General features: G+C 38.7%; 1 protein-coding gene and 1 non-coding gene across 7 annotated transcripts in view; one reads left to right on the top strand and one right to left on the bottom strand.

The window, feature by feature from the left end:
- The window catches only part of SYTL5 (synaptotagmin like 5), a 130,871-nt gene that overhangs the window by 61,222 nt on the left and 53,369 nt on the right, over positions 1 to 16,280 (top strand). For 5 of the 6 annotated variants that reach the window (XM_066249761.1, XM_066249764.1, XM_066249759.1 and 2 more), the window contains 3 exons: positions 4,863 to 4,978; positions 11,844 to 11,952; positions 15,500 to 15,637. In XM_066249761.1, the coding sequence (XP_066105858.1) occupies positions 4,863 to 4,978; positions 11,844 to 11,952; positions 15,500 to 15,637 (363 nt within the window). The remainder of the gene's footprint in view (positions 1 to 4,862; positions 4,979 to 11,843; positions 11,953 to 15,499; positions 15,638 to 16,280) is intronic. The other variant, XM_066249762.1, reaches the window with a different exon arrangement.
- On the bottom strand, positions 5,979 to 6,054 carry TRNAT-UGU (transfer RNA threonine (anticodon UGU)). The gene has a single exon. It is a non-coding gene; the product is annotated as a tRNA-Thr (tRNA).

Raw genomic sequence — 16,280 nt, 5'->3', positions numbered from 1 at the left:
AGTTTAATCATAGCAGTAAACAGATTATTAGCATTTGGTTGAATAACCAAGGGATAGAAACCTTCAGAAGACAGTTTTAGAATTTAGAATAGCACAATAACCACCTAGATTTTCAACATAAATAATAATGTATAAGTCTATAGAGCACTTGAGATACACCCAGAAAGAATTTAACCAATTCAAGCATTTGGTTTTGGTAGATTACATCTTAAATTTTTTCAATAGCCCTTGCCTCTCATTAGGTGACCTAGCTATTTGGGAGTAAATCTGAGATGTGCATACTTTGGTTTTTCTTTTCAATGAAAAATTTGTTTTAAAGATAGCATTTTTCATTCTTTTCTCAGTAGAGGAACTGTTTCATGTATAACTGTTTCATGGTCAGTAGTAGGATTTCAGGGTAAATGCTGTGGAGAACAATTTGACACATTTTTTCTGAAGTGACCTTTATATTTAGGATCCAATTGTTTTTTCTAAGTCAAATCATTTAGTGAATCACTTGGATATAATATTCTGGGGCTAGAAATTTCTATTTGACTCTTAGCCACTTTTCTTCAGCCACCATGTCAGATTTGTGATCAGTCTTGCTGATTCTTATTCTCAGTGACCCAAGTATCTACATCTTTCTTTTCACCCCTTGCCCCTATGATACCCTGGTTTACATCTTCATAATTTTCTATCCCCCCCTATTGCGATAGCTTCTGAATTTGCCTGCCTACTCTGGTTTCACCCTTCTCTGTATAATGTTCCAAAGATTATTTTATTCAACTTGAACTTTAGAAAAACTGCCAGAGTTCCCTTATTGCCTGCAGAATGGCATTCCAACTCCTTAGCATGACTTTTAAAGATTTCTGTGATTTGATTAAATCTTGTTTCAACCTTGTTTTCCATTACAACCCTGCATGGAAGGGGTGGGGAAGTAGTTGGTGAATACTACTGTCCCAACAATAGAGCTGGGCTATGTTCTGGGAATGGTATATAGACCTGTGTAAGGGGGGTGGGGGGAAATGGTTTGTTTATTGCAGGTAGAGCTTAAAAATAGCTTTGATTATTCAAAGAGCCTTCTTTCTTACCTTCAACATTCAATTGATTGTGAACTTCAGGCAAGCCCTTCTACCACCTACATTTTTTAATTTATCTCCTCCTTTCTGTTAGTCTTACCATTGCCTTAACATGGGCCTTGTCATCTCTCTCCTGGACTATTGCCATGGCCAGTCTGTCTCTTTGTCTCATTCTCTCTTTTCTTTAACCCCATCATCATATTACAGTAAGGTAACATTCTAAAACAGAAAACAGAGTCTTATCATGGTCCCTTGGTAATTCAGAATCTTCACTTGTCCCCCACTGCTTCCAGTGAAAATTACACTGGGGAAAAAATTATTGTTGCATCCACAAAAATACTTGTTCTTACCTAATTCGAGTGTGCTGATCTCAAATCTGGTATCAGTTTTTCTCTGTAAACTACAGGTTTTTTGCAATTCAAGATTTTAAGTTTTCATCTTATTGTAAAATTTTCAACATTTAGTTTAACATAATGAAGCAGAGTCTTCTTGGGCATCGTCTTTGTGAAAATATAATTTATATAATGCAGTAAATACACTAAAAGAGATGATTGCTTCAGAATTTGTCTACAATTTTGAAATAGAACATACTAAAACACTTATTTTAATCATAAAATTTGCGCAAAACTGCCTGACCTGTGGTGGCACAGTGGATCGGACTGTGACCTGGAATGCTGAGGTCACCGGTTCAAAACCCTGGGCTTGCCTGGCCAAGGCACATATGGGAGTTGATGCTTCCTGCTCCTCCCCCCATCTCTCTCTCTCTCTCTCTCTCTCTCTCTCTCTCTCTTTCTTTCTCCTCTAAAAATGAATAAATAAATAAAATTTTTTTTAAAAATTTGTGCAAAACTTATTTTAATTCTATTCAAGCAAAAATTTGCATTTGTAGCTCTTGCGTTTGTGTACTTGTTGAAGACAATCTCATTTGATGCTCCAGCAGTAGTCTGCTCATCACTAACAGCTCCAAGGTTTTTGGGAAATTTATCAAGGTGACTGTTCAGGAAGTGAATTTTTTTTTGTATTTTTCCGAAGCTGGAAACGGGGAGAGACAGTCAGACAGACTCCCTCATGCGCCCGACCGGGATCCACTCAGCACGCCCACCAGGGGGCGACGCTCTGCCCACCGGGGGCGATGCTCTGCCCCTCCGGGGTGTCGCTCTGTTGCGACCAGAGCCACTCTAGCACCTGGGGCAGAGGCCAAGGAGCCATCCCCAGTGCCCGGGCCATCTTTGCTCCAATGGAGCCTCGGCTGCGGGAGGGGAAGAGAGAGACAGAGAAGAAGGAGAGGGGGAGGGGTGGAGAAGCAGATGGGCGCTTCTCCTGTGTGCCCTGGCCGGGAATCGAACCTGGGACTTCTGCACGCCAGGCTGATGCTCTACCACTGAGCCAACCGGCCAGGGCCCAGGAAGTGAATATTAATGCTCATGTTTACATCCAGTGTCGCAGAAAGCCAACAGCATCCTTTGAACCAGAAGTTCATATTTTTCTGCTTTTTTGTTGCCAAGGAAGTTTTTTGTAACTGCCACAAAAGACTGCCATGCTGCTTTCTCCTCCTTATTCATCTTCCTGGCAAATTCTTCGTCACGTATGAGGGTTCGAATTTGAAGTTCATCAAATACATCTGATTTTTCTTCTCTAAAGACAAGGCAGGAAAAGCAGAAATAATATGTTGAAAGCATTCACATTCTCTATTCAAAGCCTGAACAAACTGCTTCATTAAGCCAAGTTTGATGTGAAGTGGGGGGGAAATGATCCAGTCTTGATTATCTACAGGTTCATTCACAATATTTTGCATCCCTACTTCCAGAGCTTCTCGTTTCTGCCACTCCTTCTGTGTCCAGTGTTTCTCCTGAGCTCGGCTTTCCTAAAAACACAGAAAGCAAGGATACTTTGTGAAACCTCTCTGTTGTCCTAGCATGAAATTTATCATTTTAAGATCCACACAAATGATTCAGTTATGCTCCTCATACTTCAGAAAGTTGAGGACAGTTTTTATGTCATTATAATCTTCTCGCAGATGAGTTGAATAACCAATTAGAACTGCTGCATAAACATTACCGTTGTGTAAGAGAACACATTTCAGACTCTGTTTAAAGCTGTCAAGAAATAGCCGCCATTCTGTTGGACTGTAAGTGGTAACACCTAGCTGGCTGAGAAGACTACTGGTATCATGACAGTAAAAAAAGTGTTTGTCTTTGGAAAAAAATGTCCACAAAAATTTGTTCATGCTTTCTGAAATGGGATACTTTAGCTGTCCGGTGAAGTACATTCTTTTCTTGAAGCCTGGAGGCTAATAACTCAGCTGCTTTCTTTGATAGACCCAAATCTCTTACTAAGCCATTCAATTAGGGTTGGCTAAACTGCTGAGGGATTAATGACTGCTTGGCATCAGAAGAAAACCCTTCAGATTCTACAACCATTTCCTCATGTATCTTATCAAAATACACTTGATCACCATGTTCACTTTCTTTGTCCTTAGAAGAAATAAAACCATTGAAAACTGGCCTGACCAGGTGGTGTCACAGTGGATAGAGCATCAGACTGGGATGCTGAAGACCCAGGTTTGAGACCTTGAGGTCGCTAGCTTGAGCGCAGGATCATCTGGTTTGAGCAAAAGCTCACCAGTTTGGACCCAAGGTCACTGGCTTGAGCAAGGGGTTACTCGGTCTGCTGAAGGCCCACAGTCAAGGCACATGTGGGAAAGCAATCAATGAACAACTAAGGTGTCCCAACAAAAAACTGATGATTGATGCTTCTCATCTCCCTCCATTCCCATCTGTCTGTCCCTGTTTATCCCTCTCTCTGACTCTCTCTGTCTCTGTAAAAAAACAAACAAACAAACAAAAAAACATTGAAAACTGGAACCGGGAGTGTCTCAGAGTGTGGGATAGGTCGTATTGCTGAAGGAATATTAGGATATGCAATCATATGTGTTTTTTCTTGCTGATGCTTTTTGTATGGATCAGACAGAAATAACAGTCACTGCTGTGGTCCTTAGGTTCACACCAAACCATGGGAACACCAAAAGGCATTCCTTTGCGTTTTCCTTTTGTCCAGTTACATTTACACCTATTAGAAGAAGCCATGATTCAATCGTAAAATAGAATAAGAGGGTATTTTATCAGATAATAATTTTTTATATTTAAAAACAACTACAATTACGTAAAAGTGATGTTTGTAAAACATTAATTGCTTTGTGGTTATGTTCAATCCAAGAGTCGTTGCCCACTAACTCCATTTTAAAAACCAGTGCATGTCATTAACTGTAAAAAAAAGAAATTAAAATTGCATAAAAACTAGAGCATGCACCAAAAAGAAGATTTCAGATTTGGAATCAGTGATGCAGAAATATATAGAAAAAGTTCTAAAACCTCATGCAACAGAAAATGAAAAAAAATTGTGCCCCAGTGTTATTTAACAACTAATGCAGTGGTTAAGAACTTAAGCCATAGGCTAGACTTCTTGGGATGAAATCCTATGTTTTCTACTTACCAGCTATGTGATATGAGACATGTCATTTTGTTGTTCTAAGTCTTATTTTCCTCATCTGTAAAATGGGGATAATAATATTTTTGAAGGGTTGTTATATAGATAAAAATATATTAAACATGAAGAGTAATACCCAGTACCTAGTATATGGTATGTATTCAACTAATATTGGCCATAATAATAACCATCAAACTACAGATATTGAGATGGACTCTATTAATAACTGGCTATTTTTTACTTAATTAGGAATTTTTGAAAGTTATATATTTGGCTAAATAACTGAATATCAATTTTCTCCTCTTTTGCCCTGCGTAGGCAGCTAAGGATTGTAACTGGTGAATGGTTTTTGGAAGAAAAGGCAAAACGTTTCAAGCAAGCCAATGTTCTAGGCACTGATGTTGTCCGACAGTCCATCTTAAGAAGAAATCCAGGTAATTAAAGCAACTATTTTGTTTCAAATTATTTTAATCTTCATTTTGGTAGACTAAATAACTTCCCTACATTATGTAGCAAATAAGCACAGGTGAAGTTCCTGAATCTCTTGGGCCATTTCAAAACATGAAATCTAAATCTGCAATTCATACAAGGGAAGAGAAAGTCAGTAAAAAAAAATAGACTGATTTTTCCATGTATCTGATGCATCAAGATTTTTATTTAAAGAACATTTAAAAAATATTTATTGATTGATTTTAGAGGGAGAGGAAGGGAAAGACATAGAAACATCGATTTAGTGTTCCACTTATCTATGCATTCATTGGTTGATTCTTTTATGTTCCCTGACTGGGAATCAAACCTGCATGGCATATCAGGATAACATTGTAACCACCTGAGCCATCTGGCTAGGGCCTACACTAAGATTTTTAAAGGAAGCATTTATCTTCATCACAGACAGTTGTTATGCTGAACCTACACTCAATATTTTACTAAACATTTAAGGGAGTAACACAAAACAGATGAATTATTTTTTTAATTTATTTTTTATTGAATTTATTAAAGTGACATTCATTAATATAATTATATAGGTTTCAGGTGTACATTCTATAACACATCATCGAAACAAATGAACTAAATTATTCACATTGTCATATTGTGAAAACAATCCTTGATTTTTTTAACAAAATGTTTTTCAGATTTTTCTTGTGTGTGTGTTTGTATGTATTTTTCTGAAATGAAAAGCGAGGAGGCAGAGATAGACTCCCGCATGTGCCGGACCAGGATCCACCTGGCATGCCCACTAGGGGCCGATGCTCTGCTCATCTGAGGTGTTGCTCCATTGCAACTGGAGCCATTCTAGCTCCTGAGGCAGAGGCCACAGAGCCATCCTCAGTGCCTGGACCAACTTTGCTCCAATGGAGCCTTGGCTGCATGAGGGGAAGAGAGAGAGAAAGGAGAGGGGAAAGGGTGGAGAAGCAGATGGGTGCTTCTCCTGTGTGCCCTGACTGGGAATTGAACCCAGGACTTTCACACACAAGGCCAATGCTCTTCCACTAAGCCAGCTGGCCAGGGCTGAGATATTTTTTAATTTATTTTTTATTTTTTATTAAATTTATTGGGATGATATTGGTTAATAAGACCATATAGGTTTTAAGTGTAGATTTCTATGATACATGATCTGAACATTTAGCATTGTGTATATACCATACGAAGTCAAATCATCAGAAGTCAGCATGTAACTGGCCCCTTTTACCACTCCCACCCCCTTCCCTCTGCTAACCACCATACTAGTGTCTGTGTCTATGAGTTTCAGTTTTTATCTCACATATGCATGAAATCATAAGGTTCTTAGCTTTTTCTGGCTGACTTATTTTGCTTAGCATAACATTCTCAAAGTCCATCTATATTATTGCAAATAGCTGTATTTCACATTTTCTTATGTCTGAATAGTATTCAACAGTATACATATGTACCACATCTTCCTTATCCAATTATCTATATAAGAATACTTTGGTTCTTTCCATGTCTTGGCCAATGAACATACAGGTGCATATGTCTTAGTGAATAAATGTTTTTAAATTTTTCAGGTAGGTATCTAGTAAAGGGATTGTTGCCGGGTCTTATGGTAAATCTATTCTTTATTTCTTCAGGAACTAACATACTGTTTTCATTTTTATTTTTTAATTTATTGGGTTGGCATGGTTTGCCAAATTATACAGATTCCAAGTGTTCAATTCAATATAACATCATCTATACACTGCTTCATGCCCTCCAATGCCCCAAGCAAAATCTCTTTAGGTCCCCATTCTCCCCTCTCCTTTGCCTTCCTCCCTCTCCTCTACCCTCCCCCCTTTCCCTTTGGCTAATGCCATTCTGATGTCTGTATCTATCTGTTATGTATACATGTATTTTGCTAAACCCTTCACCTTCGTTGGTCCAGGCCCCTCTTTCCCCCTCCCCTCTTACAGCTGTCTATCTGTTCCCTGTGACCCTGCCTCTGTTTCTATTTTGTTCCTCAGTTTATTGTGTTCATTAGATCCCACAGATAAGTGAGATCATAAGGTATTTGTCTTTCTCTGCCTGGCTTATTTCACTTAGCATAATAATCTCCAGGTTCATCCATGCTGTCTAAAAGGTAAAATTTTCTTATTTTTTATGGCCACGTAGTATTTCACTGTGTAAATATCCAACAACATTTTTACCCACTCATCCACTGATGGACATTTAGGCTGTTTCCAGATCTTGGCTATTATAAATAATACTGCAATGAACATGGGGGTGCATATCTTCTTTTGAATTATTGTTTCAGGATTCTCAAGATATATTTCTTTTTTTTAATTAATTTTAGTTGCAGTGACATTGATAAATCAGGGTACATATGTTCCGAGAAAACATCTCCAGATTATTTTGACCTTTGATTATGCTGCATACCCCTCACTCTGGGTTCTCTGGTCTGTTCCATTGATTTATGTGCCTGTTCTTATGCCAATACAAGGCTGTTTTGGTTACAATGGCTTTGTAGTATAAAGCTTGATATCAGGAAGTGTGATATGTCCCACTTTATTCTTCGTTTTCAAGATTGCTGAGACTATTCGGGTTCTTTTATTATTATTATTATTATTTTGTATTTTTCTGAAGTGAGAAGCGGGAAGGCAGAGAGATAGACTCCCTCATGCGCCCAACTAGGATCCACCCAGCATGTCCACCAGGGGGTGATGCTCTGCCCATCTGAGGCGTTTCTCCTTTGCAACTGGAGCCATTCTAGTGCCAGAGGCGGAGGCCATGGAGACATCCTCAGCACCTGAGCCAACTTTTGCTCCAATGGAGTCTTGGCTGTAGGAGGGGAAGAGAGAGAGAGAAAGAGAGAGAGAAATGAGAGAGGAAGGGTAGGGGAAGCAGATGGGTGCTTCCCCTGTGTGCCCTGGCCGGGAATCAAACCCAGGATATCCACGCACCAGGTCAATGCTCTACCGCTGAGCCAAATGGCCAGAGCTCGGGTTCTTTTTTGGTTCCATATAAATTTTTGGAATATTTGTTCTAGATCTGTGAAGTTTGCCATTGGTGTTTAATAAGAATTGCATTGAATCTACAAGTTGCTTTGGGTATTATGGACATTTATTTATATTAATTCTTTCAAACCATGAATACAGTATATGCTTCTACTTGTTTGTATCTTTCTCTATTTCTTTTTTCAATGTCCCATAATTTTTCAAGTATAATACTTTTACCTCCTTAGTTCAATTTATTACTAGGTACTTTTTGTTGTTGTTGTTGCAATAGTAAATTGGATATTTCCTAATTTCTCTTCCTGATAGTTCATTATTAGTATATAAAAATGCCACTAATTTCTGAATAATAATTGTGTATCCTGCTACTTTATTAAAATCATTTATTAGGTCTAGTAATTTTTTTGTGGAGATTTTAGGGCTTTCTATGGATAGTATCATGTCATCACTATATAAGGACAGTTTACTTCTTCCTTTCTAATTTGGTTGCTCTTTATTTCTTCTTCTTTTCTGATTTCTGTGGCTAAAACTTCCAGAACTATGTTGAATAAGAGTGGTGAAGGGGGACACTTTTGTCTTGTTTCTGAGCTTAAGGGGATTGCTTTAATTTTTTTCCCATTGAGTATGATATTGGCAGTAAGTTTGTCATATATGGCCTATATTTTGTTCCCTGTATTCTCATTTTGCTCAGAGTTTTTTTTTTTTTCTTCCATTTTTCTGAACCTGGAAACAGGGAGAGACAGTCAGACAGACTCCCGCATGCGCCCGACCGGGATCCACCCGGCACGCCCACCAGGGGCGACGCTCTGCCCACCAGGGGGCGATGCTCTGCCCATCCTGGGCGTCGCCATGTTGCGACCAGAGCCACTCTAGCGCCTGGGGCAGAGGCCACAGAGCCATCCCCAGCGCCTGGGCCATCTTTGCTCCAATGGAGCCTTGGCTGCGGGAGGGGACGAGAAAGACAGAGGAAAGCGTGGCGGAGGGGTGGAGAAGCAAATGGGTGCTTCTCCTGTGTGCCCTGGCCGGGAATCGAACCCGGGTCCTCCGCACACTAGGCCGACGCTCTACCGCTGAGCCAACCGGCCAGGGCCTGCTCAGAGTTTTGATCATAAGTATGTACTGGATTTTATCAAGTGTTTTTTCTGTATCTATTGATATGATCATGTGATTTTTATCTTTCATTTTGTTTATGTGGTGTATCACATTTATTGATTTCCAAATATTGTACCAGACTTGCATCCCTGGAATAAATCCCACTTGATTATGATGTGTGATCTTTTTAATGTATAGCTGGATCCAGTTTACTAATATTTTGTTGAGAATTTGAGCATCTATGATCATCAGGGATATTGGCCTATAGTTATGTTTTTGTTTTGTTTTGTTTATTTGTTTTATAGTGTCTTTGCCTGGTTTTGGAATTAAGATAATGAAAGCCTGGTAAAATGAACTTGGAAGTCTTCCCTCTTCTTGAATTTTTTGGAATAGCTTGAGAAGGATAGGTGTTAGCTCTTGACTGTTTGGTAAAAATTCGCCTGTGAAAACATCAGATCCAGGACTTTTGTTTGCTGGGAGTTTTTTGATAACTTTTTCAATTTCATTTGTTGTAATCGGTCTGCTAAGGATTTCTAATTCTTCCAGATTCAGTTTTAGAAGATTGTATTTTTCTAAGACTTTATGCATTTTTCTCAGGTTTTCTAATTTTTTGGCATATAATTCTTCATAGTATTTTCTTAAAATCATTTGTATTCCTGTGATGTAAGTTGTTACTTCTCTTCTTTATTTCTAATTTTATTTATTGGGGTGCCATCTGTTTTTCTTGATGAGTCTCGTTAAATGTTTATCAACCTTATTTATCTTTTTAAAGAACTAGCTCTTGGTTTTATTGATCTTTTGTGTTGTCTTTTGTCTCCATGTCATTTATTTCTGCTCCAATTTTTATTATTTTCTTAATTTTACTTCCTCTGAGCTTTGTTTTTCCTTTTCTTTCCTTTTCTTTTCTATTCTTTTATTTTCTTTTTCCTTTCCTTTCCTTTCCTTTTCTCTCCTCTCCTTTCTGTTTCCAAGTGAGAGGAAAGGAGAGAGTGAGACAGATTCCCACCTGTGCCCCAACCAGAATCCATCTGGCAACCCCCCCCCCATCATCTGGGACTGATGCTGGGATCAACTGAGCTATTTTTAGCACCTAAGGCTGATGGGCTAGGACCAATCAAGCTATCCTCAGTGCTTAGGGCTGACATTCGAACCAATCAAGCCACTGACTGAGGCAGGGGAAGAGACAGAGAAGGGAGAGAGGAAGGGGGAAAAAAGCAGATGGTCTCTTCTCTTGTGTGTCCTTATAGGGAATTGAAGCTGAGATGTCCATATTACAGGCCAATACTCTAGACTCTGAGCCAACTGACCAAGGCCTGTTTATCTTTTTCTAGTTCTTTAAAGTATTGGATTAACTTGTTTATTCGATAATTTTCTTGCTTCTTGAGGTAGGCCTGTAATTCTATGAACTTTCCTCTCAAGACTGCTTTTGCTGTGTTCCATATATTGTATGTTCATTTTCATTTGTTTCAAGGAAATTTTTATTTTTTTCCTTGATTTTATTGTGAACCCACTTACTGTTTAATAACATGCTATTTAGCCTCCAAGTGTTTTTCAGTTTCTTTTTCTTATTGTAGTTGATTTCTGGTTTTATGCCCTTGTGGTCAGAGAAGATGCTTGATATGATTTCAATCTTCTTCAATTTATTGAGACTTGTTCTGTGTCTTAACATGTAGTCTAGCATAGAAAATGTACCATGTACACTTGAAAAGAATATATATTCTGCTGCTTTCTTTTACATGTTACTTTTTCTAATCCAGTGGTTCTCAACCAAGTGGTAATATTGTGTATTGCACCCCTTCCCCCAAGCCAGGGGAGTATTTAAAAATACAAGGGGCTCATTCTTATTCTCTCAATGATTTGGGAGTTGGGGGGATTAATGTCTTTTGACAACAGGTCCCAGAGCTTCCATGGTCTAAAAGGCACAAACACTTTCACTCAATGAAGAATTATACTTTTACCAAATTCAAATAACAACCCATCCTGAGATGAGGATGCTATTTTATACATTCAAACTATAATTTAATTGGTGGAATATTGGTTGAAACATGTTTAGGAATACATTTCTCATGTGTGGTGTAATAAAGGGAAAGCAGGCATGTTCTCATCTGTTGCTAGGATATCTGATATTTCATACTTTGAAGACTAATGCCCTTGTTTTGAAGTATGGCAGGAATGGCTGGGACACTTGGAACTGATTTCAGTGCCACTTCTGGATGTAGCAATAGCTAGGAAGGGCTTTTTCAGATAGATAACATCAGATTTGATGCCACAAAAGGAGAGAAAGGAGTAGAGTTAGAATTAAGCAGTTAGCTATGCCTGCTTTCTTGCCTCCTCAGCACCTTCCAGAATATAGACTGTTTTTCAAGTCCTGAGGTGTAGTTACAGGTACTCATCCTCCCATTAAATCTGGCTTAGGCATTCAGAGATCATAGTGTCATTTCTACAATCTTATCTTGAATTCATTCTCTATGGATCTGGAGTTTTCATGAACCCAAGCTACTCTGCCCTAAATGTATCATTCCTACATTGTAGTCATCTCTAGAAAACTTATCTCCCACAAATGAGACCTGATCTTAGCCCTCATTTAATTCTGAAACACTCAACTGATTAGAAATAACTATGTGACTGGGAATTTTAGGATGAGAACATCATTGCCAATATTTTTTGCCTTGTGCTAATGTAGGAAAGTAAAAGAAAAATAGAAAATTGTTCTCATTTCTAGCCATTTTGTATGTAAATTTGTCTTCTGATTATTTTTAATGAGGAACTGAAGAAATACAAAGCCAAGAAAAAAACCGCCAGGATGCAGAAAAGTCAAACACTTCACCTTTTGCTGGGCAGAAGGTCAGCCAGGATGGGCACAGGAGAAAGGGGTAAGATATAGCCTTTCCAAAGGAATTTTTAATCTTTATTTTTGATACCTGTTAAATAAAGAGTCTTTAGTTTTTGAAGTCTAGTTTCACTTCAGTTACCCAGAGAATGTCAGAGATTCAACCAAAGTAGCATTCTCCTATTATGCAGTTTTAATTACTTTCAGTCTTAGATGAATAAAGGTCTCCTCTGACCTGAACATGTAAAAGTTTTTCTTGTATCTGACATATCTAGTCTCATACCAAGTGGTTCTCATTGCTTCTAGGTAGAAGCGTTCATGTCAGGGCAAGTCTTGTCTACAAAAAAGTGATGACTCCCTTTGTTGTAGAATGTCAGTACCCCTCCCCCCAATCTGAGTGCTGATATATGAAATATACAAATCAGAGACTTATTAATTGGGCTGAAATCATTATATTCCCTGTTTAAAATGCAGATTTCCTTAAAGGAAAAAAATCACATTTGGCCACCTCAGTAACAATCCATAAAATAAATATTTATTTCATGTACTGATAATAAGAATAGGAGGCACATCAGAAAGCAAGATTCAAGGAGGCATTGAGTACAAGAGGGTTACATCAAGGGAGAAAAGTAGCCCCTAAAATGTAGGCTATGAGAATCAAAGGCAAACTTCACAGTATTTTGCAATTTTATTTCTCAGGCAGATGCTGGTTAGTTTTGTGGCTGAGGTAGTTAGAGTTCTAATGTGTACCAAATCACTTTATGGTCCTTTGCAGGTAGCATCACATTGTTCTCTCAGCAGAAATCAATGTGAGAGACTACCAGTGTTTGAGACTTTATCTGGCTCTATATAAAGTGGTTTTTTTATTTTAGAATTGTGAACTGCAGGTAGGAATGACACCTCAATATCCTCTAACTCAAACACTCATGACTAAGTATATCTTCATTAATCAGCAGAGATGAATGGAAAAGATGACAGATTAAGCATATATCCAATGCATTGATTATTTCTACATGTTGAATTCATTTGTCACTCCTCAGGATTTCCACAATGCCTGGTACCTGTGAATCATTCCTTACATTGTACTATGATACATCTTCCCCCCTCCCCATATCTAATTGCAAGCTCCCTTAGTGCTGGGCCTGTGGGTTTTTTACTTTTGTTGTTGTTGTTGTGTTGCTGTTGTTTTTTTTTTTTGACAGTGACAGAGGTACAGATAGGGAGAGACAGACAGGAAGGAGAGAAATGATAAGCATCAATTCTTTGTTGCAGCTTCTTAGTTGTTCAGTGATTGTTTTTTCATATGTATCTTGACCGGATGGCTACAGCAGAGCAAATGACCACTTTCTCAAGCCAGTGACCTTGGGTTCAAGCTAGTGACCTTGTGCTTCAAGCCAGCCACCTTTGGGCTCAAGCCAGTGACCATGAGGTAATGTCTACGATCCCATGCTCAAGCTAGCAACCCCACACTCATGCTAGTGAGCCCGTGCTCAAGCTGGATGAGTCTGCCTTCAAGCCAGTGACCTCAGGATCTCTAACCTGGGTCCTCCATGTCCCAGTCCGCTGCTCTATCCACTGCACCACCACCTAGTCAGGTGGTTTTTTGGTTTTATGCTGCTGCATAGTGCCTGGCTCATCAAAAACAGTCAGTGGCTTGACTCAATAAGTAACTCAGAGCCCACAAGTGATTATAGGAGCTATAGTTTGCAGACCTCAGTTTAAGAATCACTGCATAGGTTACAACAGGATGTTGGAATTGGAGTTTGTATGAAACAAGCAACTCACCAGCACACTTAATTATATTGATATATACCTTGCATTGTTAAAAATAGTCATAGCACTGGATTGAGGCCTGCTGGAACTCAAAATTGGGATCTAATGTTTCTCAGTCTTTAAGGTAGACTCACTTGATTGGAGAGAAAGGATATATACCTGAAAATTTAATATGTATAAAATAAAATTAAGAAAATATAAGGTGATAAAATGAGGTACATGAAAGCCTTTCTAAAACAAAACAAGTAGTCATTAGCTACAAGAGATGTCATAAGGCAGTAAACAATTAAATAAATATTAAACAAGTGACTTATTTAATCAATGTTAAGTGGGCACTGGGGCCATCAAGAAAGACATCAAATTGTATGTGGGACTTGATGAGGACTTTAAAATATGGTTGAGGTACAAGATAGCAGAAAGGGGAGAGAATGATCAAGGTGGAAGAGACACCTTGTAGAAGTTTGGAGGTGGGAACATATATGAGGTGGGTCTCAGAGCAGCATAGGTTGACATTATATTAAGTGCTTTCTCAACAAAAATGTAATTTTCCAGTTAGACTGAAGTATCTCACACTTTGACAAGACATTGGAAGTGGTCTTTGAAACAGAGATAACTTGGAAGATTCCATTAAGATTGTCTTTATACCTTTGGATACATTTCCTCCTCTAAAAAGAAGTAGAATATTGAATAAATGAACTGGTCTATCCCAGTGCTATCACATATTATTAAAGTATTAAATGCATTAAAGTACATTGGAAAACCCCCATGTTTGAAGCATTCAGTATCCTCGATCATAACTAGAATCTTGGTTTCTGAAAGCTATTTTTGCTCAAGTTCTAAATAATTTAGTGAGATGCAATCAGATTTCATCCTACATGAGACATCCCACTGTTCAAACTTAATTACCACATGTCATGGAAGATATAAAGATGGTTCCCACCACATACATGGGTTCAGTCATTCATTCTACAATAATCAGATGGGTTCTAGTATTTGCCAGGCATTACTATATGCTCAGGGAACTCGGCAGGAAATGAGAAGGTCAGAGTTAGTGCTGTTATGGAGCTGAAGTCTAATAATCTGAGACCTCAGTTTATTCCAGAGATTCACCTGAACTCCCCTACTCTAGCAAAGGAAATTCAAGCTTTTTATTGCCACCATTCCCGCAAAAAGACTTAGCTCCGGTAGTGCTTCTTCATTCTCAGGTGGAAGTGGTGAGTTCCCAAAGTCAGTGGTCTTTTCCTTAACAGGGAGAAAGGCCTGGCTTATTAGCAAGTTTTATGGCCTTGGAAGAATATCATAACCTCTTCTACCACCACCACTGACACTATACTGTAGAGGCACAGACACTTCACACAAACTCTCAGCCTCAAGTTTACTTGACTGAGGAATCATTTCTTGTTGAAAGTACTAGAAATGGTATTCTTGAAATTATATTTTAAAATGCTTTCTTTTTCTACCATCCTTAGACAATCTGGTGGTCCCCCACTCCCGGGAGGTCACCATTTAATGCTGAACTTATTGTGGACACCTGATTGGCATTGCACACTACAGCCCAGAACTCCTGGGCTCAAGTGATGCTCCTGCCTCAGCCTCCCGAGTAGCTGGGACGATTCATTAACTATGTACTGCTTTATAACATTTGTCTGTTACTATGTAGTAAATAGGACTATACTTACTTTACTGTGGTTAAATTTAGTTACCTAATATTAATTACTGATCACTCCAAAATTTATTAATTTGGCCTCTCATGAAAAAATAAATAAAATGCTTTCTTTTTTTCTTTTAAATATATTTATTTATTTATTTATTTTCAGATTTTTTCTTAGCAAGTTCAGATCAGCAACCAGAGGAGAGATCATCATAACTCCAAAAGCTGAAAGTGGACGGAGCTACAGCATGGACTTAGACAGCCAAAATTTTCAGCATTTAATGTCAGCCCACAGTTCAGACAGGTAAGACACATGCAGATTATACAAAGGTGTAGCCTGAGAATAAGGCTGATGTATTTCCATCCAAACAGTGCTTCTCAGTGCCTGTGAAGTATTACCACTTCGAGAACAGCTAAAACAATGTGAAAAGCCAGAAGGATATTTTTTTAACTGAAATGGAGAGTACTTATACTTTTTCTGGAAATACAGTGAAATCATCTGTTGGGCAGATAAAATGTATTATGCTCACTTTGTTAAAGATAACGCTGCCCACAGGGAGGCCGTTGCCCAGGTGATATTAATGTGTATCTCTGTGGACAGGCAGAATCCTTGTAGCCTGGGGCTTGGTTTTGGGATTAAGCCTTTCCCACCCTTTTTGATGTGAGGTGGTACAATCCAATCATGCCTCAGAGAAGTGACTTTGTATTAGAGACTTCCCTATTTTGTATATTGGATTAAAGGTTTGGATTTCTACACTATAAAATAGGGGCAGAACGGGAGCTTGCTCTCTTGGTTCCTGGGATGATTAGCATGAGAGAGCAGAGCAGAGAGGAGAAAGAGGCCACGTGGAGTAGGCCAGGAGAAGCAGCCAAGATGGCGGAGTGCTGAGTGAGATGCCAGTTTGTGTAGAGCAGGGGTCCCCAAACTACGGCCCGCAGGCCACATG

This window comes from Saccopteryx bilineata, chromosome X (assembly GCF_036850765.1).
Source record: "Saccopteryx bilineata isolate mSacBil1 chromosome X, mSacBil1_pri_phased_curated, whole genome shotgun sequence".
Lineage (NCBI taxonomy): Eukaryota > Metazoa > Chordata > Mammalia > Chiroptera > Emballonuridae > Saccopteryx > Saccopteryx bilineata.
This window is presented reverse-complemented; position numbering and strand designations above follow the sequence as displayed.